The 24,874-nt window shown below is 40.6% G+C and overlaps 1 protein-coding gene across 3 annotated transcripts; it reads right to left on the reverse strand.

The window, feature by feature from the left end:
• Nucleotides 1-1,373: 1,373 nt before the first annotated feature.
• LOC105453443 lies at nt 1,374-24,874 on the reverse strand. Of its 3 annotated transcripts, none has more exons than XM_011695404.1 (10): nt 24,796-24,874; nt 19,250-19,364; nt 14,250-14,518; nt 13,796-14,071; nt 12,016-13,543; nt 11,840-11,943; nt 11,318-11,698; nt 11,105-11,188; nt 10,295-10,458; nt 1,374-9,118 (listed from the first exon to the last, which is right to left on the reverse strand). In XM_011695404.1, exons 1-10 carry the CDS (start codon nt 24,823-24,825, stop codon nt 8,812-8,814), a joined length of 3,258 nt encoding a protein of 1,085 aa, XP_011693706.1. In that variant the 5' UTR covers nt 24,826-24,874; the 3' UTR covers nt 1,374-8,811. The 3 variants fall into 3 exon arrangements, with proteins under 3 accessions (XP_011693706.1, XP_011693705.1, XP_011693707.1); XM_011695403.1 differs by having other exon boundaries at nt 11,306-11,698; XM_011695405.1 differs by lacking the exon at nt 10,295-10,458 and having other exon boundaries at nt 8,939-9,118; nt 11,306-11,698.

The following is a 24,874-nucleotide window of genomic DNA, read 5'->3' on the forward strand; positions in this document are numbered from 1 at the left end:
TCGTCTTCCACCGAAAAAACACGCTTACATTTGCGTAAGCTGATATTGACAAGTTCCTCATCCCTCGCCTTTTCGTCTTTCTCGCTCTCGTTTTCACTTCCCCTAATATCGTAGTTAAAAGTCAACGATTAGTTACCAGAACACAAGGCACTTGGCTTACACATCATACATGTCTTTTTTTTTGTTATTAATTTGCTTTTTTGGTATAGCTCGGTGTTGAGATAGCTGGCGCAAGACGCGCCGCGGGGGACAACATAGATATTAAAGATATTGAAGAGCAATAATCTCTCGCGAGATAGTGTACCGTATTCGTCAAATCGATTCAAACTTTCGGAAAATGTATGAGGCGGCAATGAAATCTTTTGAGGACATACGTTTATAGTTGAATGAAGCACAGCGTTACGTAGTAAATTTACGAAGAATTGTCTTCTACACTTCCCTATTAAAATATCAATTAACATAGTCTTAAAACATTCGTTTACACTACGTCAGATAAATTATTCTGCTCTCACGAGAAAGAAGCTGGAAAGGTTCGATTCTAGAATCTCATGTGGATCATGTTTGTATCACGCGTCTCATCACGGATCCGCGGTGCGTCTTCCGACGTACAATGAAAATAGCACTCACCTCACATACGCAATATTCATAGAAGAAAATAGTCATATATATGTATGTGTCGTCGTACATATAATATATATACTATCTATGCAATGCAGTAATAATATATATAATATATATTTACTTTATATTTATATATATATATATATATATATTCAGTATTTGTCTTAATATATATTCATTTATAAACGACGGTTAGATTATTCAATTACACATCTCAGTATTAAAACCCCTGTTCCTTTCGCTCTCTCTCTCTCACACACATACATACGCGCGCAAACATGCAGACCAACTCGTGCACGCGGACATTTTCGCATTCCTATCCCATCAGTAGTAGTAGAGTTTAATGGTACACTTAATGCTCATGCTGTCGTGAGGCAGGATTTTCGGTATTTCCTCTTGCGCCCTGTTTTTTCTCTTTTTTTTTTAACACGGATCGCTGGACAGGGCCGATCCGATCGGCCAAAAGCTTATATACGTCTATATACGTTAACATGTATCGTCGATCTACGCAGAATGTATTTTTTTTTTTAAACCTTTTTCCCTTTGATTCTCGTTTCTCGTTTCCTCTTTGATTTACGCTATCTATCGACAGCGACTGTGGCGCAAATCGGTCAGTGGTGCTTCTCGATGCGTTTCGCGTGATAATTTCTCGATTTCGTTTTTTTTCCCGTTCGCGCGTATACTCTCGAAAACTGGATCGCGAGTTATTAAATCGCCGTTTCTCTTCTCTCTTCTTTTCTCTTTTCTTTTTGTTTCTTTGTGACTGTGTATTCGGCTTTGTGCTCTTTTTCTCTATCTCTCTCTTTTTCTCTCCGTAATCGTCGCTGATCTGTGTGTACCGAAGTCCCGCTACTCACGATTCAGAAGAAGCCATGGGGTTTCCGTATTTTTTCTCTTTTTTTTTTTTAACGAACAACATCGACATTTAACGCAGCAAGTACGGGCCGCTTCGGCCCCTCTGACTCTCTGTACACCACACATACTCAGTTTTGTATATATATATAAATATATATTGAGCGTACGTATATGTGTGTACGCAGCGATACATACATGCACGTACGCTACCATCTGAGTTAATATGCATGTATGTGTATAATAGTAATATCGCCTCTTCTGTATTCAATATATATACATATATATGTATATATTAAATAAAATGGTATGTATATATGTATGCGCAATGTAATCACTAGTTTAATGTATATAAGTATCGCTTCAATGTAATACTGATGCACAGATGTTCGTTGACCTGGCTAAGCCGTTTGATTTGCAGTTAGCTCCTACAATCGGACTTAATCCCGATAACTCGAGTCCGTTTCTCGCTTTTTATCTCGCACCTCTTTTTCTCACGCTTCGCCAGACTACTCGCGAACGCGGCTTCTACCCGGATAAAGAGGAATCGAAAATTCTACGCGCAATCATTTGACAAAATAATTGAGTAGCAGTACTCACAAGGAATTCGCTCTCTTTCCCTTCGAAAACAATTTCTCAATGTCCCAAATACACCGAAGCTATGTTGCTCGTCGAAGAAATTAACATTTATCGAAGCTTTGAACTCACATAAGAGGATTACGAATCGATTAAATTCTATTAGATTGAGGAATCGATAGAAACGGAGAAGTCGATTGTACAGATCGTTGAATTCGCGACAATGTAAAAGTTATTGGCGGAGAGACACCTTTATATAAACTGTGCGATTTCATTAAAATTTCGTGTGCGCCTCTTCCTTCGTTAGGCTTACGCAAGAGAGAATTCTCGAATTCCTCGCATTCGCAAATAATCCGCCGCGTCGTTTCTTCGTCGACGAAGACTAATGTGACGGAGTTGCATCTTCGTGGGGGGGTTCTGGAGGCCTCCTTTGGGGTTTCCTCTTCTCTTTGTCAACGGATCTGTCTCTTCCTTTCTCTCTCGCTTCGTTAAGTGTGGTATCATTTTGATAGGCTCCAGATTAAATTAGGTTTTTGTCGGTAACTCGATACCACATCGCACTTGAAATTGACTGAACTGTGCTTAATTATGTAAACAACGCACTGCAGTTTTCCGCCAAGAGCCAATTGCGAGAGCATCTGCGGTAAAAAAAAAACTCTGAAGAAGAAGTCTTATGAATTGTAATATAATTAATTGCAGAAATCAATTATATCTAAAGATTTAAGATAACTTTATGCGCGGATAACTTCGGAATATTTTACAAACGCAATTTCACCGAAAAAACCTCGCCGATCGAAAGCGAATGAAATTGAGAACTCTCGCGATCACTCGTGGAGGACAATCGCAAGGCGTTTCGTTATCGAGCTTTTTGAAAGCAGAACTTAGCCGGCCAGCTGTAGTTAGTCCACGCGTAACTATAACACATTTAATAATATATTGTCCATATTGCTTATGGCACCAACTTTTGAGCGATTTTATTACACAGTCCGGATACGAGAGATAATTATATGTTGCTTCGTCCGAGCCCGCGTCTCTTTGAGCAAGACAAGAATCTGATTAAGTGATTAGGTTTCAAGTAGCTAAGATAATGTGGATTCTAAATGTATAGGTATATTTTATAGGTAATATCTAGTTGAGCAGAGAGAGATGAGAAAACAACGATAGTACAAACGCGCCGCTTGAATATATTGCTACCGAGCACATGCTTCTCTTTCATTCTATTAAAATTATTGCGATAATTTATATGAGCAAGGGGGAAAGTGTGTTGCGTGAATATTTTTTTATTCCGATGGCTTTTACTCCCGTCCCGTATTTTACTTGGCATATAAACTAAGCTATAACAATCTAATCATTAAATTATATATTTGAGTATAATAATAGAAATGAGTCTTAGATACTTTTTAGATTAGAGGATTTACGTGGAGAGATTAACATTTACGTATTTAATATGATACGGAAAATGTAAAGTCGTGAGTTTATGCAATTGTATGTAATTGTCAGAACTCGCGTTACCTCACGATGTAAACGCATCCCATTATCTTTTTATAATCGTAATATCTGTTCTCGTATAAACCTCGATGTGACACTTGCGTGGCACCTCTACAGCTGACCATGTTCTAGTACATTAAAAACACTATTAACAATACGTTCTGTAGTAAAAGTTAATAGAGAATAGTATAACATCAAATAGAAGAGTATAAAGAACCATGCTGGTGTATAGAGATAGACATTAAAGTAGGTAATAGGTAAGAGGACGATAGATTACAATATTAATAATCCGTAATAACTTTTTCACTTATTAAGAGTAATTTTGCATAAACGTTGATGATCATTTAGTAGACTTTTTTTCTCTTTAATACAATATTTTGAGCACATTCCTCAGGTGTATAACCACGCTACACTTTCTTCATCGAGTTGTACCAATATATTCCACAACTTATTAAACTCTACCAGTACTAAATTATTTAACGATTATCAAGAGCTTCGTCAACGTACGAGCCATGGCGTGCACTGAACATTCTGTAGGAAATATTGCGCGAAATTTACTTAAATAAGAGAATAAGTAGTACAATAGTCGCTATTATATAATAGTCATTATTCAAATAATGAATAAATTATCGATAATAATGAAATTAACTTAACATATCAAAAACATTACTAACAATTCTGCAACTATATGCTAGGAAACGATGATACGTCTATAAGTATTCGTTGCCGAAAAAAGATGTCTAACTTTCTTTTTTGTACATATTGCTCGATTATTATGTGCTTTTACTTCCCTCCAATCGTAATTCCAATTATTTAATATGTGAATTGTGTGAATTTGCAATATGATTTACAACTGCGAATGCAGGAATCAGTAAACGTTTTTAATCATCAATATATTAGTACAGTAATGTAGTAAAGGGTAGTCGTCTATAATAGAAACAAGCACGAAATTATTAATCACGATTAATGTCTTTTGTCAGCTTGTTATCGGATTTCGAAAATAAACGTAAATAAATATTTCAACGAATTAAACACGTGATGTCAGCACATAATCTAGACGTGTCGTGACATCAACTTAAACAGGAGTAATATAATAACAACAGAATGGTAATTTTCGACGTGAATAAACTGCTCATACAATAAAATGTAAAATATGAAACAACAAAACTCTGTTTAATAATTGTCGATGAGTGCAAAATGCTCCATTTGCACAGCCATTAAGTTAAGTATTAGTTGGTAACTTCAAGTTAATCGTCTAATCACATACACGTACGAGAGCACAAAAAACGAAAATGATATCGTATAGATTTGTCGATGATTAGTTCAGATCCATTCACTCGATGTCATCGCTATTCGATTTATGGCAGTACAATATCGGTACAACTCACTAGTTGATGGCACGGGTCCGCCTATGTACAAATATGTAATACCATATACCACATATCATTTAAATACATCACATAGTTATCATTTTGTTATATATATATTCTTCATATAGATATATCATTTTTTTTTCTGTGACGTGGAGGGACTCGTTTGTACAATTCATGCATATCTTCGTTACTGTTTCATTGCTTCGTTTCATGCCTTTCCCACATTCTGAGTAAATAGCCTCCAGTACTGTGTGTTTTGTATTGCTACTGTTCTAAATCCAGAGTACAATTTGTTTTTTTAACATAAAAAAAGTCTATCGAACTTAAAACTCTTAATTCCAGTTTTTATTCTATAAAATTTATGTGTAGACTCGAATTCACTTTAGAATTTTGGAAAAAACACAAAAAATTATTTTATCGGACTGTAGAAAAAACTCATTGCTGCAATTATTAGACAAAAACTTCTGGATTTGATCAGCCAATACGTATTATCTCTTCGTTTTATTACTACCTATGATCTTTCTCTTGAAGCTCTAAGTTCAGATTAAGAGTTAGATTACGTACAATAATAATTATATTAGTAGAAACTTAGTTTCTGTAACAAGTGTATTGTCTTAAATGATATGTCTGCTAATTTTGTTGTATTCGACCTATGCACCGAGCCTGTGGTCGGAATTCATAACAATTTTATTCCTTAAAAAACTAACTGAACTAACTTTAAGATTCGAAATTCTAGAATCTTATAGTATAGTGTATCGATCTCTAATACTACACTCTTTTTACTCCTGTACTGGAGGCCATTACTCAGCCGTTACAGAATCATTTAGTTTGGCTACAAAGGAGTATTTCCATGGGCTTAAAAATTATCACACAAACATTTATAAATATAATATTATAATATCATGAATATATCGGAAGAATTAAAATTGTTTATTATTACGAAAATTTGATCAGTTTGTCCTCTTATATTGTGTATAATTATTATAGGCCGGTAAATTTAGCAAGGATGACAAATGAAATCTAAATCTCGAATAACATCATGTGAATATTAAGTTAGTGCCCTTGGTGATACCCCCTCATATTAATCTCTTGTCTGTAAATAAATAGATAATGCAGATGTTGTGGCCGGAATATTTGATGTTTAGTTTGCATTACATTTTTGTAAATCGGGGAGAAGATCAATGAGATACACACATAAAGATAGAATAAACACTAAAGTACAGAATACTGAATATCTAATGTCTTCTAAGAGAAGATATTTCCCATTTCCGACAATTAGACTTTCATTTACAATCATAGTTTTTACTTTGAAATAAATGGAAGATTTATAGAGCCATCTTTATTTATGAAGACTTGGCAGATTTTTTTAAAGTGTCCTCAGTCATTTTGCGTTTATTTGAGAAAAGTTTCAAAAGTTAAAGTGTACATTGTGTGTGTGTGTATGTGCGCGATTCATTCAATGGTAAAAGTTAATAAGAAGAAGAATGTTAACAATAACAATGTTCTCAAGATAGAATCAGAGCATCTACGATTGGCAATTCTCTTGAATAACAATTTAGAGTTTCAATATAAATGAAACTTGATATATAAATATATTTTAATCTTTTATAAAATTTAGTATATTTATTATATTTGTCGTAATAAAATGCACGCTGTTTTTGTTCTAAATGTACTGAATGATTGTGTGTGAGAGGGATGTTCCTATATATATACTATATAAATACATGAACACAACTAAAGATAAATTCTCTGGAATTAAAATAGCTAAGCGTGCCCGAAAATTGGAAGACGTAAATTATGAAATCTTTGTCAGAATCATATTAATATCTTTCACAAAGAATAGAAAAAAAAATAGATAAATGCTTTTCAAGGTATAGTTATCATTTTGATTTCTTTGTTCTTAATTTTATGGATGTTGGTTTAATTAAAAAAATAACGTTAATCGAAGGAATTTCATAGTTCATTGCATCACATCGAGGTATATATAAGAGAAAAGTAAACTTTTTTGATTGCTTAAGGCACCTTACATATAGGAACATCATTATAACAACTTTTGAACGGGAAATAAAAATTCATACAGATTATGGAAACATGCGACCAGTCATTGTTTTTACAAGAGCCTCGCCACGTAGCCTCTAGTAAGGTAGAAAATGAAGCCAAGTATATATATTTTTCTTTATATATATGTATATAGATCCCTCCTAAAACAACCTAAAACCTAACCTACTTACTTTGCATAGAGTTCATTTTTAATTGTACATACAGACACTGATGTTATATATGTACAGACATGTACACATCTTATGTACATATAGCTATTTTAATGATCATTGAAGTTGAATATTATTTAATAAATGTACTCTATTCTCTCTGTATCTGTGTGTTGGGTGTGCGTATGTATAATATGTATGTATGGGCGTATGTATAATCATTATTTTACATTCAGTATCGGCGACGCAGGAAACGCCTCTGAAGTGAAACTTGAACAACGTCCTTCCTAGAGAATTATTTGTCTAAGCTAAAACGAGTTCTTTTCAATTACATCAATTTGTGTTTATACATATTTATATTTATATATATTTATATTCATATATCGTATATATTAAAATTTTTATTCAATTGTATACTATTAATCTACTAAGTAACAGAGGTAAAGAAATTAAGGAGTTTCAACAAATCTACGTACGCGTGATATAAGACCCACTTATTTTTCATCAAATTTTAGATATGCTAATGATATTTAAACTAAATGTAACTAGAGCGAACGTGCAACAAGTTGTTACATTACAATCCAGGATCCGTTTAACGAATGCAATTTATCTCATTATGTCATCGGTGTTTATTGAAATTAAATGCTATTAATGTTGAATACATAATTTTTATTCAAATAAAATAGTAGTAATAATGTTCCATAATTTCAAGCAATCACAAAAATCGTAAATTAAAGTAAGTTAAAGACTTCTTATCGAAATTTTGATTAATAACGGCTTCATGTAAACTGATCCCGGTTGTAATTGAAAGAGAAAACAACCTAAAACATTACAAAAAAAGAAGAATTGTGAAAGGGTAACAGGTAACAGTATTGTGGCACAATCTGGGAACATTTTCACGTGCATAATAAATAGGTACACTGAAATCGCGTTTAATCGTTAGAGCGCTTATTGTAGGTGCACGTCAATCTCTTTCAGTTTTGTTGATTCAGCACTCATTGTGGCGAAAATACGTTTTCGCGCATCTATTTATCGAGTTGTGTTTGATTTTTTTCTAGGCCATGTTCGTTAAACGATCGCGTTTTACCTTTTGTCTTCAACAAAACGCAAAGTCTGTACGTTCGCTTCATCTTTCAGTGACAGTAACCGTTTTTCATTTTCTCTTACACTGATGCCGGCATCTCGTCTTCCACGCTGAGGAAGATGTTTACGATCGGTACCCTGTCTCCTTGTTGAACAGAGCTCGAATTATGATTGCATAGTTGAATACCTTCTATCACTGCGCCATTAAACCCTACGAGTTTTACAACTCTTCGTGCTTAGTTTCCATTAACGATAGACGTTGTCTTTTTTTTTTTCCTGAACGGCCGATTCCGATACATATTCTTCCGCATGAGTCTCGTAAATTCAATTAGTCCATCTGACTGGATAAACTTACCAGTCACGCTCTCTCGCACAGTTTCGTATATATAGGGGAGACATTCGCGTTTTCGAAACTATCTTGGAAGTTTACTCACGCAACCTGCACCCATTTTGTGAGCAAAGGTCTCGTAAAAAGATATTCCCGCAATGTAACGATTGTGCGACGATCGTTTAGAGCCTATGTGTACCACGCGCGACCATATTACTTTCTTACAGTACCATTACAGCCTTCGTTAAGGTAGCTTAAGTTTAATTACTTGGATCCTGTCCTATGGGGGCCTCGTCGGATTATGGCATAAATGTGCTGTATTTTTGGCGCTGCTGTCACTGATACTCGCGGGCAGTTGTTGCTGCTGCTGTTGTTGTTGATGGTCTTGAGCTTGCGGCGTAGCATTGTCTGGCTGTTGCTGCTGCTGTTGTTGACAACTTTGCTGCGATGGCATTGGCTGCTGTAGCTGTTGCGCTTTCGACGATTGTTGCGTGGGTCGCTTAGATTCTTGACCCGTTGAATCGGGCAAGGGTATTGGCCTGTGGGATTTCATGTGCGCACTTCTGCTTTTCACTTTGTTGAAAACTCTGAAAGAAAAGTATAATTGAAATGTCAAGCGAGCTGTCGAGGAGTTAGATTGGACGAAACGTGAATAGAATCTAGCGTTGCGAGATCTGCACGCTCCCGTAAAATTGTTATGAAATTCGTGTCAATAATTAGGAAATCGCAGAAAATAATGCAGATATATGTAGAAATGATTGAACTTTAAATTTGTACACATTCAGAAACATTTCGTTCCGCAAGCGTTAGATTATGTCTTCATTTAGACACTTATAGTGTGTAGTTTAGTAAGTTCACATATATTTAACACATAATGTAAGAAGTCAGAAATATCGACAAAGCAACAGCAGTCTAACAAATCATGCTTGCGTTATGCGTTTGAATTTAATTATATATAACATACCATATAGCCAATTTATACATATATTTTTATTTGGAAAGTGAAACATAGAGAAATACAATTGGGAGAACATAGGCAGCAAATTAAAATAATTGTAGAATATAAGAATATGTGCCAGGCATATTAAAAAAAAAAATTAAATGATTAATGAAAATCGCCAATGGCAAAAAATAGATTAAAAATGTTATATTTAAATTGAATTCAGCAGTTTACTTAAATATCAAACAAAAATTAATATATCGTACAATAAATCATTGTCATATTTATTCATTAAAAATATTCAGTTTTTTTCAGTAAATCGTGATGTATATCGTGAATGGCGTCTGTGTAGTTTTCTAAAAATGTATTATATGTATTTTATCATAAAGAGAAAAAAAATCAGTTTTATTATATAAGTTATATACAGGGTCGATTTTATTTCTCAAAATATTCAGAGATGCAATTGTTTAATTGCACTCCTGTTTTCGTGTACATGTCAAAATATATGTTATTTCTTCATTTTCAAAACATGTATTTTGCTGTTGCGTTGACTCGCTTAAAATTATTTTTATTTTTATTATTACGAGTCATTTGACGAAAGTATATACATGTGGTATATGTATGGAATTCTGAAACTATATAGCTGGCATCGGTCCGCTATATTTGTCTTTAGATCATATGCAGAAAGGCAACTCTGTCCCTCTACAAGCAAGGATATCTATGTGAGATGCGCCAATACTTGCCGCTTATATTGCCGTTAGAGCACGAGCTCCGCCGTCAATTATTGGAAATGGATAATTTAGATTAGAGATTGGAGACTTACTTCCCGCAAATCTTGCAGGGGTAGTGAAGTGGGGTGGGCACGGGTAGTTGTTGCTCAGAACTAGTGTGAGTTTGTGAGTTGGTGTTGACTGTGGCGTGGCCGGTATTGCCGATTTGGGCGGTTTGGGTGCTTCCGGCCGTTACTGTTACACTTCCGCTAAAGCTCTGACAACACAAAGAAAACACAAAGCCAAAATAAACAACACAAACAAACGACAACGGCGACGACAGATAAGTAACGTAACAGTCACACAACGCACAACATCCTCGAGTCTCTTAAAATAAAGCGTGAGAAAATGACGGATCAGCAATCAATCTCATGCGACACTTAAATCTCCACACGTATGTACGTGTGTAAGATATTTCAGACACACCGAGTACGAAAATTGTTAAATAAAGTAGTTAATATTAAGCAGTATTTTGCAAAGGTACAAAATTATTCTTTTACGTTAAGAAATATATATCGAGATGTAATGCATATAAAAAGAATTCGTACTCGGCGTACGTGAAGAAGTAGGATATGCGGTGAGCAGCAGACATAGAAATAATTTATGTGAATGTATATTTTTTTCTTTGAAGTTATATATTTTTTTCTTGAAGTTATATTCGCATGTTTCATAATATTATGATATTGCAATAATGTATTGCCTAATTGCGAAGATTTGAATTTATCTTCAAGTTAATTTAAAAACTTTGAATAGCTATTAGTATATAGTATTAGGAGTATATAGTATTAGATACGTGATTTTCGTGTAACTAATTGTAAGATCGTATACAAGATGTTCGTATAATAAGAAATATTATTACTTACATCTGTGCAGTCGTATGCGAATAACCTTAGCTCTCCTTCGCTGGTGGTCAGAGTCGCCGAATTTTCTCTTTCGTTTGTTTGTAGCTAAATCGACAGAAAGGTAAAGATAACATCTTTTTATACTCACATTTACGCGCTTACGCAATTTTACCATAGTAATTTTGGCATGGTTATTTAAGCAGAAAATGACTGAGTACATACACTTGATCTTACCAGTGTACGATGAAGGATCGATTTGTCTTCACTAAAGTCCATTTCCGTCACGGACGCGATGGCGTCGCGTAGCTCTTTGGTATCTTTGCTATCTTTAATCTCGCTCTTGATCTTCGCTTTTCCATGACATATACGTAGCCTCTTGTACTCGTCGGGACAGAGCCTCTTCCAAAGGTAGTAGAACTGCACGCACTGTTTCGCGGTCTTGGCACCGACGTCCCGCGAAATCGCGGAGAAGTTCTTATTGTACTTGAGCAGTCCTTGATAGAACGCGTCCATTTCGTATGACGTCCATCTGTCGGACTCGTGGCACTCGTAGCTGAGCAAGGGATGATCCATAGGTAGCGTAGGCGTTGGTCGCATCAATTTTACCATTGCTTCCTGAAACATATGTAGAATGTGCGTAAATATCAACAATTTCTTTGGAGAAATAATAAAACGACCAAAAAGGTTCGAACAATTTTGATAATATAATATACATGCTTATACGAATTACAAAAATATTACAAAAAAATATCTTACATGAATATTCCCTTTGCACATGTGCAACAGATGAAGCGCATATTCCTTGTTTCTACCACCACCCGGCACCGCGGCGCAACACGCGAACTGCAGGTACATCTCCACTGCAAGCAATCGTTGCTTGTTATACATTTCGCCATATATCTTTTCAAGGTATTCGCGGAAGAGAAACTTACGTTCGGTGTTCGTGAGCACGTTGTTTATGCCGGGATCCCACAGAAGATGATCGGCTTCGGGCCCGTCGTTTCCTCTGTCCCCATCGTACTCCACCGGAGGTATCGTAGCTTGATACCTCGTGCCGATGTTGATCCTCGGCGGTGGACCGTCATTCCCTTGAGAATCGTCCGAGCTGAAGTCCGAGTCTTTCTCGTGCTGATGCAATCTCGCGTACAGCCCCGGACCGGGACGAGATGGGTCTAGGATCGGTGGCGGGGTGTAGCTGCTGTCCCAGTGGCGATCGCAAGCCTTTCGCAATCGCGACGGATAAGAATGCGAACTGCTGGCGTACTGGCCGTTATCCATGCGCGGCCTCTTTCGACAGTGTCGCACCGGGCTGCTGGTGGGTAAACTGCCAGGACTGAGAAACACTTCCTCGTCCAGCAGCTCCTGCTTGATCTGCTCGATAGGTACCGGTAAACTTCCGGTGGCCGTTTTGTGTCTCAAGACATTGTTCTTCGTCGCGTGATTGGTTTGAACGAAAAACTTGGTCGGGTTGACGATTTGCTGTTGATTAAACTGTCCCGCGTTACACTGCTGTTGATTCGTCGTTTGAACGTTCAGGCCGAGGTTCACGGTCACGGGCTCGATTTTCGGTGTCGCTAGACGGATCTCCTTCTTGAATGTCAGCGCGGGACTGAGAGAACCCGCCTGCACGAACACATTCGCTTTCTGTAGACCCGCCGTCTGTATCAACTTGAACTCGCCGTTGTTGTCGAGGACGATGCCAGCTAGGCTGCCGTTTCCGAGACCGAAGTCCACCAAGTTCTGGCTCGTGATCAGCTTGTACGACTGGAACTCGAATCGCCTACGACCAGAGGCGGCGAAGTCCTTCGAGGTCGAAGAAAGCAAAGGATCCTCCGAGTTTGGCATCATCTGATTTTGAAATGCGTTATGCGGCGATACGGGAAAGCTCGTGCCTGTAAAGGCGACCGGTCCCGGCGACGAGACGGAGGACGGCGGCAGTGGCGACGGCGCCGACGTCGCCGACAACGGGCTTGGCAGTGGCGAGTGCGGATTTGGCGAACCGGACCCGTAGAGATCCGCATCTGCCTCGGATTCATCCGGTAGCACCTCGTTCAACGCCTCCTCCACGGCCGCAGCGGACGACATCGAAGTGGTGTAAAATGCCGCCGAGAGCGGCGACGATACGTGTCTCACGCTCTCCGGGTCCTCTTGGGGACTCAGCAACGGTAGACTTCCGGTGAGCAGGCCCTCCTGGCTGGCCGGTGGCGTCGGATATGTGAAACTCGGGCTGTCGTGTCGCGTTAGAGGCGACGGCAGAGGCGACTGGGTTGGTAACGTATGAGGACTTTCCGTATATTGCGCGGCGTAAGTACTGAATTCGGCCAGAGAGTCGGGCAGCGGCGAGTTCACCAGCGCTTGAAGATCTGGATTGACTGTGTGCTGCGAGGAATATCGGTCTTCCAACGTGATATCCTGCAGCTGTTCGGTAGATTGTTCTTGCAGCAGATTGGCCGTCTGAAACTGTGAATATGCACGGTGAAAATAGGAGTGCTGCTTTTTCGCTGCGTTCTACTTTCCACCTCACAGATGATACAAAAAGATCCTGAATTTTCATAAATAATTCCAAAAAAAAAAAAAAAAAGAAACATGATTTTCTCCACCTTTCTGTTTACTATACGCTTATTGGCTCGGAAGTAATACGAAGATCCTTTTGCATATAGAGCTACATTTGCATTGATTTTCGCGATGCAAATTGTAAGCAGAGTTGTTTACCTGAATCGAATCCAAATGGGTAGCGTGCAGGAGCACGCTATCAGGAACCGTTGTAACCTGCTGAAACACTTCGTCCTGCAGGCTTGGGCTGAAATAACCACCATCCTCGGCATATCCTGTCATCGTAAAGCTTTCCGTTACCACAGGTTGCGCTTGCGGCTGCTGGTTATTTGATGGCTGGTTGGTTGTCGCTGATTGCACGGGCTGCTGATAAGTCAAGTGTAATCTTTGTCCCGGATCGGAAGTTGTTCTCTTCACAGCCACTTTCGTATTACTCTGCGAGTTATTAGCGATATATTATGTGTATTTTTCTAAATTATTATATGTAATTATTAACAAACGTAATAATTAACGGATGTAATTATGACGTTACCAATCCGTGAAAAGCTTTTGATATATAATTTCGAAGGTCACAATCAAATGAGTGAAAAAAAAAAAATTGGCGACATTATACCTTCAGAATCCTGTCGGCAAGCGCTTGTGCTTCAGCTTGAGTTTTCGCTTCCTGCAACTGCTTCTGCACAGTCGTGTGACCACCCACGGTGATATTCGGCGGCCGAAAGTGTTCACCATCGGAAAACCGACGTACCTTCTCTCCCGCCGCCAAGGGCGGCGGAGCTGGTACCGCAAAACTCGTCTTGACGGCGATTTGCGAAACGGCGTCGGTCTGCGTGGTGAAGACGGTGGTATTCGTACGAGGCTGATTGCCATTCGCGTCCACTGCTAAAATATAAGTACATATTGTTCCAAACTTGATATTTGATTGCAGAAATCTAATTATCCTGGAAAACTTAACAAATATCAAATAACATTGATATGAATATGCGACTAATAGATTGTTACAATTAGGTGTTTATTTGACGGCCATTATATTCAGCAGCGAAAAATATTTATTACGCTTTCGCGCTTGACGAAAGAAAGCGATGTTTTCATTACGATCACATCATTTTATCTATTATTAGTTCTTGAAAAGCAGAAGCGCTTTTCTCTATAACGGCTGGCGGTAAACACACGATGTCTCTATATAGTTTGCTCTCGTGTTTCAGGTCGAGAATAAACACCGGGCGTGAGAGGTGTCTCTGAAGACTTCGTGTTTGCGACCGCGGAAGATGGATTGGTTCGTAAGATATTTTTCCTTTTTACTGAGAACGGCATAGTACGTGCGCGACGCCTCGCGTTTCCGAGCGGAATAAACAGAAAGACGGCGCGCGCGCGGACGACCATGAAACGGAAAGCGGAAAAAGCGGAGGAGAGCTTTTCCCGTATGCGTAAACGGGAGTGTATAGCGCGCTCGAAATAAAAGGAACTTTTGTCGCCCTTTTTTCCTCGATTCGCCCTTCACCCGACAATGGCGGCCGCGAATTGGTGCTCTCTTTCAGCCGCGATGCACGCGCCTCCTCCCCCCCCCCTCCTCCGCACACGTTGACGGTTTTTGTTTTCCCTTTGGCTTTACGTATATATAATTGAAGAGAGGAAAAAGAAATAAAGCGTAGAGAGGATTGGCTGAAGCAACAACATACGTCGTATATACGGGCGCGCTCCCTCCGTCCGCGCAATAAAAATTTTTCGGTACGTTGTATCTCTAAAAATAACAATATTTAAATTTCAAAAAAGTGTGCGTGCTGGTACGTCACGGCATATTCTGAGAACGGTGGGTTTGCTGGAATAACTACATTTAAATTTCAAAAAGCGCTCATGCCGTTCCGGTTATAATGTATTCCGTGGTCCGACGGACTGAGTCAATTTTTACGAAAGCGCACGGATGACAGAGTATTATAACTGAGCAGACATGAAATACATTCAGTCGACATGTCGCGACGAATATGTGGAAAAAAAATATTAGTGAGCTTTTCGATCATAATCAGGATCATTGATCAGGAATATTTGGGGAGATGTAAAAGTTCATATTCCCTTTCCACTAATAGAATGAAAGAATGGATACGACATATATACATTTTTTAATTAACCAAAGTATTACATGAGAGATTCACATCTTTCTATGGATTTAATTTTCGATTTCGGACGATGAGAGAAAATTCAATAGTCTCAAATAATTTCTGAATGTAACGGGGGAGAAAACAAATGTTGTATTTTACTTTTATAAACCACGTATTTTATTTAATTTATTAAGACTGCGAAAGATCAATGAAATATTTTGCCATTTATTTAAACCGAAGCAGAGAATCCGCAACTCTTCACTTCGCACTTGGCGCTCTACCGTGCGCCGCAATAAATATTCCACCGCCGCTGAAATCGCAGCACAGTGAAAAATATATTCTATAGCGTGCACAATCGTTCATGGTAGCCGTACAACTCGACGGAAATAAATGCGTGCATATCCTGGCCGCCGCGGGGGGCGAAAGGAGGAAATGGGATTCGCCGAGTGTACAGCTGTATCGCGACGAAACTTTTCCACGACGATTTCATGAATATCTGGCCTCCGTTCTGGCTTCGAGCCGGCTCTTTTCATATTACTTTTTTTTTTGGCCATTATATCGTGCATCGCGGTCCACTATATCCTATAGTTTTATTCACACGTAGCGTATAATTACAAGCCTCAGGTGATTTCTTGTGAGAGCACTATAAATTTTTTACGCGACCGCGCGATGTTGCAACAAAATACGTCTTTCATAAATTTATGAAAGATTACTTTTAATTTCGTCTCAAGCACAGTAACATGAATTTGAAAAAACTTTAAAAGATAGATTTTCTCATTTATGTGAAACAAAGAACAACTACTACTCTTCAACTCGTAAAAAACGCAACGGGGCTTGTCCGGTTTTATCGATCGTCACGTGAAAGGCATGCGAGACTTATACATTTGCATAAACCGCAAATTCCGTGACGTACGTGTGACAGCGTATCGGCACACACTGGCGCGAGACCGTGTGATATTTTTACAAATTGCCAATCATCGATCGCGGCGAGGCAAATTGCTTCCAACGAGGCAGTTGCGCGGGCCTGTCTCCGGCCTGTCCTATCCGCACTTCGAATGGAAATTGTTGTGGTCGATGCAGCAGTAGCAGCAGCAGCTGTCGCGAAAAAGCCGATAGAACAAAGCAAAGATTCGTTTGCGCTGATAATCCACATGTCTATATTTGACATTTTTTTTAATATGGGCACACGTATTCGAAATCACGCACTTTTTTTTTTTTTTTTGATAAATCTTTCATCGAACCGAAAGTAAATTCTTTCCTAACGAAAATTTGATTAAATTCACGGCTTTCTGTATTTTTTTTCAATTTTAAACTACCTTGACGGCAAAAATTTTAATTAGTGTATCTTGTTATATTTATAATATATTTTAAACGTAATAATTAATAATTAAAATTATTAAGGATACATACGATTGTCGTAAAATAGATTACGATTGAGTTTATGTAATTATACTGAATACGCCCTTGTTGAGCATATATCTGCGAAGAACTAAATTGGACTGTCGAAAAACAATCGTCGTGGAATGTCACGGGTCTAATTATTTGTTTGATTTATCGCAATGATTGTTATCAAACACCCCTACGCGTTCTTTGGTGCACGGGAAACATCCGATAGATGATATTTTGCTGGGCGACCAGCACGACCGAGCGCGTTTCCCATCGATGTTCCATTCTCTCTCGTCCTCTCGCCAACCTTTTGTCAAAAATGTGCGCCAGCGCCGTTGCATCACCGACAACCAAACAACGATGCAACGCGCATTCCCGATGCATCGTCAGCGGCGCATCGCGCGACTAGCACGCTCCCGCCAGCAAATTATTTATCGATCGATCTTGTTGTACGGCCACTTTCGAGGCTTTCAAAAAATAATGGCCGGGCCAGCCAGCGGCCAGGTTAAATGACTGTCAACAATTCCCGGCGTGCCGATGGAAACGACGTTGTGTGAAGACAGCGGTTCCTATTGTACGCTGATTAATAACCCGCGGGTGATCGAATATTCATAGAATTTCCGAGTCCATCATATGCTGGTAGAATTCGAAAAGAAGTTTGCCCGTTTACCACGCGATCGTACAATGTCGCGTCCAACGATCGATCTATACTACTGCTTGAAACGGTGCCGTTTTCCGTACCCGTTTTAACTATCTCGCGCATGAATGAACAATTGCGCCCCCAGTTAAACATTACAAGTTCTATGCTGGTAAAAGAAAGTAATCTCGTTAAGAATCAAATCCAGATTTACATGGGAAATGCCGTGTGTGCTACATTAATTTCATCTCTCCCCGAATAAAGTACGTCGGAAAGTATATGTTACTGGATTAGTGTTTCCATTATTATAAATAGCAATGTGCGTTACGCATGAATTCTTCACTACCTCATGCGCAAATTCTCGACGCAGAATTAAAAAATCATTTCAAGTTAAACATCGGTAACGGCAGTCAATCTTTTCAGTACGAAATCGTTATATACTGAAAAGGAAACAAGCACTATGAATGTCATTTCTTCATAACTATAGGTAACATAAAAATACATTTGAAGAAATTTCAAGAATATTCTAGACAAATCTAATACTAAAATTACATTTTTTTTTTTAATTTCGAGAAGCAAAAATTTTGATTATATCACTCTATGTTAATAACGTTAAAATATGGATTTTTATGTTGACTTTCTTCTCAAAATTTTGGACTATTCGAAACCTAACGATCAGTGATTATCACACGTCCGCGAGGACATAATCGCATCTCGACGATTATTTTGTGCTTATTTCGGATTTACAATCGCCGAAAGGAGCAACGCAGAAGGCGCCGGGCCGGATAGCGGATCGTCCCTCGCTGTTCTTGGCAGATGCCGAGGCGAAATCGCGCATAAATCGCTAACGACGCGCACTTTGTTACAAAAGCATGGGCCTGGTGCCCGCCGGTCCGTTCTGCTACTGCCGCCGGCTTGATTTATCGCACCAACGTGGACAATGCGAGAAATATTCTGGCGTGTTCGCTTCGTAAATCACGGTTCTTCGGCAGTCCATACACCGTACCCCCATAGAGAGGAGGCACCCTCTTCCCCTCCGCGAAATATCACGGGGCGGCCCTCCCTCGTTCTGGCAAATGTACATGCACGCGCGCGAGGGAGAAACGGACGAACGGGAGGACGACGCAGTCGGGAGATACACAGTCGATTCGGGATACGTGCCCGTAAATCACGCCGGAATCGCATTCGTGGATTCTGTGTTCTCAGCATCGTCCGCCGGAACACTGTATTAATTCTTTTTTCCCCGCGGTTATGACACGTGTATACCTTCGGGATTCTAAACGGAACAATGACGTTGTCGCGGCCACTGCTTCTCTCTTGACCATATTGAGTCGCGAACAATGCGTCGCCGACGCGAAACGGGAGTATGATTTTATTTTCCATGGTAACTTTGCTATCGGCGTCATGATCGATATGTTATGTCATTGCATCATTACAAAAAAATGCAATAATTTATCATTGACAAAATTATTTTCGACCGTTCTCTCGTCTTACCTGTCGTTCTCTTCTGTATGATTTTCTCCTCGATGAGCGCTCTCACGCTGACGGATGCCGTCTGCAGAGGCGGCCCAACGACCTCTTTCTTCTCGCTCTTCTTGTTCTCCGCGTCCTGTAACACGCGATAAAAACAGAAACGTCGTCAAATCAAGTCGAACAGGCTGTTAGTTCGTCGCGCGATAAAAATCGAACACTAGAAAGTGTTACTCTAAACGCATAAATTTTCCGCGTTGCTTTTGAGATTTTCTATATCTAAAAATAGACTAGCTTCATTAAGGAATGAAAAAAATCGCGTAAATCTTCGATATTTCGCCGTCGCGAAATATTTGGGCGGGTATATTGGGTATTTTGCCGACTGATCGTGGTCGAATAATAAAGCTGGATCTTATTGGTCGCGCGTGGCGGTAGGATTTCGCCTGAGCTCATCTAGGACTCGTAGTTTAGCCAGAATCCTCGTTGAACCCGGCCACGAAGGACTCGTGACGGGAGAACCTGGATTAGAAGCTCAAATCACGGGCAAATTGACGCGCAGGATACTAAGGGGAAGGACGTAGGGAGACTACAATGGTGAATAGGAGAAGCAGGGGTCGGCGGGAGGGACCGGAGATGCACGCTAATCACTGAGCAAGGCTAATTGAGGCGCCCGTTGGATTATATCGTAATGGAATCTCCGGCGTGTGCGATTCAACATCCTGTAATACACCCGGCGCTAAGGAAAGTGCCCTGCCTATAGTTCCTTGGTGCTTGCCAGAAGAATCAAATCAGTGTCTTGATTAGCTTCGACTCCCATTTGCTCAATATACCGTGCTGATAAAACTGTATTTTTCATTTTTTAATATAGCTTAATCGCGTGCGTCGAAGGTATCGTTTAAGTAAAGAATATATGAAACACATTTTACAAGAATTGTGAAAAACATTCTTCACATTCTTAACAATTTTTTGCTAATCTTAAACTTCTTATTTTTATCTCGTATTTATGATTAATACTTTCTGATTATACGATACTTTGATACATTGTATTCTGTTCATTATCAAGATAATATTTCCTTTTTCAATGCTTTTAAAAGCCCTCAACTGTTCAATGTGCTTCATAGCATTTCCAAGACGATATAATAAATTTTTTTATCCATCTACGCTGCAATATCGATCGACCAATTGAAAGAGCGATTTACAAAAAAAAAAACGCAATACACTGACGACACAATAGCATCTCGCTATCGCTGACTTATCATCATCGTATCGATTTATTATTATCCTCAAAGTACTAGCTTCGCAAAAACCCTCCCGTTCCACATCCCGCAAGATATATAAAGCCGTTCTCGGCCGCGAACTTACCTTCGCCGCGAGCTACGGAGGCCCTACTTCCTAACTCACTAAACGCGGGAATTCCTTAAAGCGTAATTTTTTTCCTAAGGCGCCCGCGTGTAAAAGTTATATTACTTTCCAGTATATATACGCACGTCGTGCAAGTGGACCCCGCGACTTGTCCCCGCGATACGCGCGCGCGAGCAGAGTTATAGAGAGATCGCTCTGCCCATCCCCAAGCATTTACCCATACCGATCTCTCCGCGAGAGTTTCGGGATACGTTTATAATTAGCATACTAATACCATCGAGGGTGCTTCATGCGCATGCATCTTCCGCGCCTGCGACCCGCCCTTAGTGACCGGCGCCGATAATATATCTCTCTGGATACATATGTCATCATCGTCATCTTCGTCGAGCCTTAATGGGACGGACGGCGCGGCGCGGCGGCCCGGTCGTCATTGGCGCGGCCCTCAATTTCCTATCTCCTACTTCGATACGTGTGTAACGCGGCGCACTTACGCACCCGCAGCTCGCGTATATATCACGCCTCCCACGAAATTGAACTCTGTCTTTGACGGGGCGTACATCGTTCCGCTCGCTTCATGAATATTGATCGGCGGCCGTTAATACGCGGAATTGATTGCGGAACGTCCGCCATGCCGCGCCGCGCCGCGCCGATCCCGAACTCATCAATTCGATCTGTGTCGATTCCAGCTACCGGAATTATCTCCAGCGACCGCCATTGTCCGTGATTAGACCCTCGTGAGTTCTTCGGTGCGACGCTTCTTCTTACGAATTACTTTTATGCTCCGCGAAAGGAGTGTAACTATTGCGGACAGAGATTTATTTAGTCCATCAGCACTTTCTTTCATGACTGATCGATTTAATTTAATTTCGAATTATTTTTACGTTTCTGTAAAAACCATCTCGTACCTACAGCTATGGAAAAAGACGTATCTATCGACTCGGCGTTTTTATCTCGATTGGTCAATATATCTATCAGTATTCTATTTTACGATCGCAAGTAATACAATTCAGAGAGGAAGCACGTAGACTATGTCTTAGAGCACGATTACAAAGGGGCGATTAATGAACGATGCTGCCGGAGTCCTGCGCGGCTATTTCCGATATTTCTTGTTCTTATCTCGGCCACGTGGGGGCATCGATCAATCGACAATCCATGGCGCGCTTACGCTTTCCGACAATTCCTACCTCCAGACGATCAATCGTGCTGCACGTCAACTACTTACAGAAAATAAATCTGAAACGCGTCGGCGCAGATTTATTGCTGACGATTTATCGCTCCGAAAAATCATTCGTCACGCGACGGTACAATGTAATGAAAAACGGCCATATCGACGCGTAGGGGAAGGGGGGGGGGTCCGGGAGTCGCGTGCGCGGCATATGCGGGCAATTTCTTCGAAAATACAACGAATTACACGCCGTAATTTGCCCTAAAGCCCCGCAACTACATGTCTATCTGCGGGCTCGCGGACCCCCCGGAAAGAGAAGCGCGTCCCCGCGCGCGCGGGGATTAACAGCAGCTGCCACTTAACGAACCTGAACGCGGTCACTAACTCCTCTCACCGCGGACACGCGCTCTGAACAACAACTAACGCGGTTTCACGATGGACGAGACTCGCCTGCCTATAACTTGATGAGTTTTCCTGTGTTTCGCTCCTCTCACCTTCCCGCGTACCCCGCCATCCCTCTTCCCGCGACGTGCATTAATCTGGCTATGTATATCCACGTATCCGAAGGGCCATCGAAACTTTTCAATAATTCCGTGCGACCGGGCAAAAAGCTCGGGCCACGGGAAGTTGGGCTGCTGGCTGCCGGATAGAGCTTTCGCGGTAGCGCGACGCCCGTTTTGGTCGAACATGGACGGGGCGAATACGCGGAGAAAGGAGAGGAGAAACGAACGGGGGAGTTCGAGAGGGTGGACGCAGGGCAGGAGGCGGAGGCGTATCGCGGTGAAAACTCGGGTGCTCGAAACGAGAGCAGCGCCGTTGAAAACCCCGACCGTAACCAGTCAGATTCAATCTGCATAATGGAGAAAGCTCGAGACAATGTTTGCACGGGGCTCTCCGCACGTGCTACGGTTCCCTCCTTCGTCTCTCTTTCTCTCTTTTTTTCTCTCTCTCTCTTCTTCGGGCCGTTGAATCGTGTCTTTCTCTCTCATCTCTCTCGTTCTTCTTCTCTTTTCCATCCCCGAGAACGACGGACTCGCTGCGGATTGGTCCGGGGTTCGGGTGGAACCAAAGAGCTTGTTAATGGGTTCATTTGGATTCGATCATCGCCTTACCTTTCCCATCCACCGATGGGTACGTCTCCCTCGTTCGTCCGCGTTTTATCTCGTCTTCGTTGATTTACTCGTCCTCGTACCCGTCCTCATTCCAATCTTTACTCTATCGAGTCGTTACTGAGCGCGGTTCTTCTCATCCGCCATCGCTTACGTAGAGGTGAATGAAATAAGGAGAGAGGAAACGAGTCACCGAGAGCAACCGACGACGGAAGGTTAGGCGGTCGTTAAAAACGTTGATTGGAAAATTAATTCGACGTATTTGTCAAGATTGTACAGGAGTGTGAACGATGAAGGGAAAGTAGCTTCGGAATTTGATAAGAACTGAATGTTGAACGTGCATGAAGATTTGGAATAAGTCATTAAATATTTATTTAGACATGACAATAGATATTTCTTTCGCATCCTTAAAGGAAGTTTTTGAATTCACTTAATTCGCTTTTTTTTCTTTGTATTAACGTATTTATAAGTATAAATTTGATGTACATATTTGTACATGTTAAACACTGATTTTTCTTCTAATTTCTCAAACTTTTATATTTTCGCAATTATGTAATAAAATCTATGGGTTAGAAAAAGGTCCCGATTTATGCGTGGCGATTCAATATGTCGATGATTATAATTCTTCTTGCCTTTTAATGCCGTCTGCCAGATCGGTTTATTCCCACCCATTCCGCAGTACCGATTACGTCATCGTCTTTCAATTGCAGAATAAAGAACATCTCCAGTCCGCCATTCACTTCCTCCCCACGCCTACCACCCGGAATCGAGCGAAAAAGGGGAAACTTTTGTCCGACGAGTTTTTCAGCACTTTTCTAAACGACGCGGCCTTCGTTAAGACATTTTTAATCAGCGAGCGAAGAGCTGCGAAGAGGCGGAGGGGAGAAAGGACTTTCGCGAAATCGCTGATCTTTCTATTTCAACGGCTGCAACAACCCTCTTACCCCCTGACCTTATTAAGAACACCACTGTTCGTATCCTCCTCCGTCTAGGGATAGAAGAAGAGATGGGAAGAGGTGTGGACGCGCGGGAAGGGGAAAGTGTGTGCTGAAGTCGCGCGAATCTCCGGGGGCGATTTCCGCGGTCTCTTATATCACTTTTTACTTCTTTTTGCACTCTTCGCCGCGACGATTATCACCTCGAGGATGCATCCTAAAGTATCGCGCTCCTCGAGGCCCCAAGACGGCGGCGGTGGTTGCGGCTTGATGAGATTTTCATAGAAACGCCGGTTGATTATTCGGATGCAACGCGCGCTCGCGCGAATTCGCGCGATTGCGAATTCATATGGTGATGCAACCGTCGGCGCGGTATAACTTTGGAACCGTGCGCGGAGATTTTCTCGAATATTAAAGTTTTCGCGCCGAAAATGAAGTTTGGACGACGCGGTCGGGCGGATGCAAATGAAATCAGCCGCCGCGAGATGAGTTCCTTTATCCTGCAGAAGAAATGGCTGCGACCGAAAGGAAGTGCCAAGATCATACAACGTATGATCTTACGTCGTTACATCACACCTCGCGATGAAGTTTAAAGACAACGTTTTTTTTATAATTGTAGTGAAATCGCCATCCGGCATACACCGTTGTTTCCTCAGAAAGAGACATTTAATTTTTCTTCAATAAAATAAGATGTAGACAAATTTATTTTGTAATTTTGTTTAATATGTCGGATATGTCGGATGGGGATGTAGCTAATAACGCATACGCTTAACTCTAATTATTTTATTCTGTGTAGGATTGGAAATGCATTATATATGTTTTGATCCCGCTTCATAATCGCTACTCTTAAAAGCGTAGCAAACGGCATAAATTAGGAGATAAAACGTTGTTGGAATATTTTAGTGCGCCAGGCTTGCTTCTTATTAAGCTCTTAGCTCTATTCGCATAAATATGTGAACAAACGCTTCTTTTCGAGCGTCAATCTTATCAAATATTTACCTTTTTGAAGTAACCGCCGTGGAGTCTCATATGGCCATTAAGGGCCGGTATGTTTTTAAATTTTCGATGGCACAGATTG

This window comes from Wasmannia auropunctata, unplaced genomic scaffold, assembly GCF_000956235.1.
Source record: "Wasmannia auropunctata unplaced genomic scaffold, wasmannia.A_1.0 LD335999.1, whole genome shotgun sequence".
In the NCBI taxonomy this organism is placed as follows: Eukaryota; Metazoa; Arthropoda; class Insecta; order Hymenoptera; family Formicidae; genus Wasmannia; species Wasmannia auropunctata.

Coding starts and splice junctions, on each gene's coding strand:
- LOC105453443 (XM_011695403.1), bottom strand. CDS start 24,825: ATGAGACTCCACGGCGGTTACTTCAAAAAG. Junction 19,365..24,795: donor ACGGCGGTTACTTCAAAAAG/GTAAATATTTGA, acceptor CGCGTGTTACAG/GACGCGGAGAACAAGAAGAG. Junction 9,119..10,294: donor CCCTGCAAGATTTGCGGGAA/GTAAGTCTCCAA, acceptor CTTTTCTTTCAG/AGTTTTCAACAAAGTGAAAA.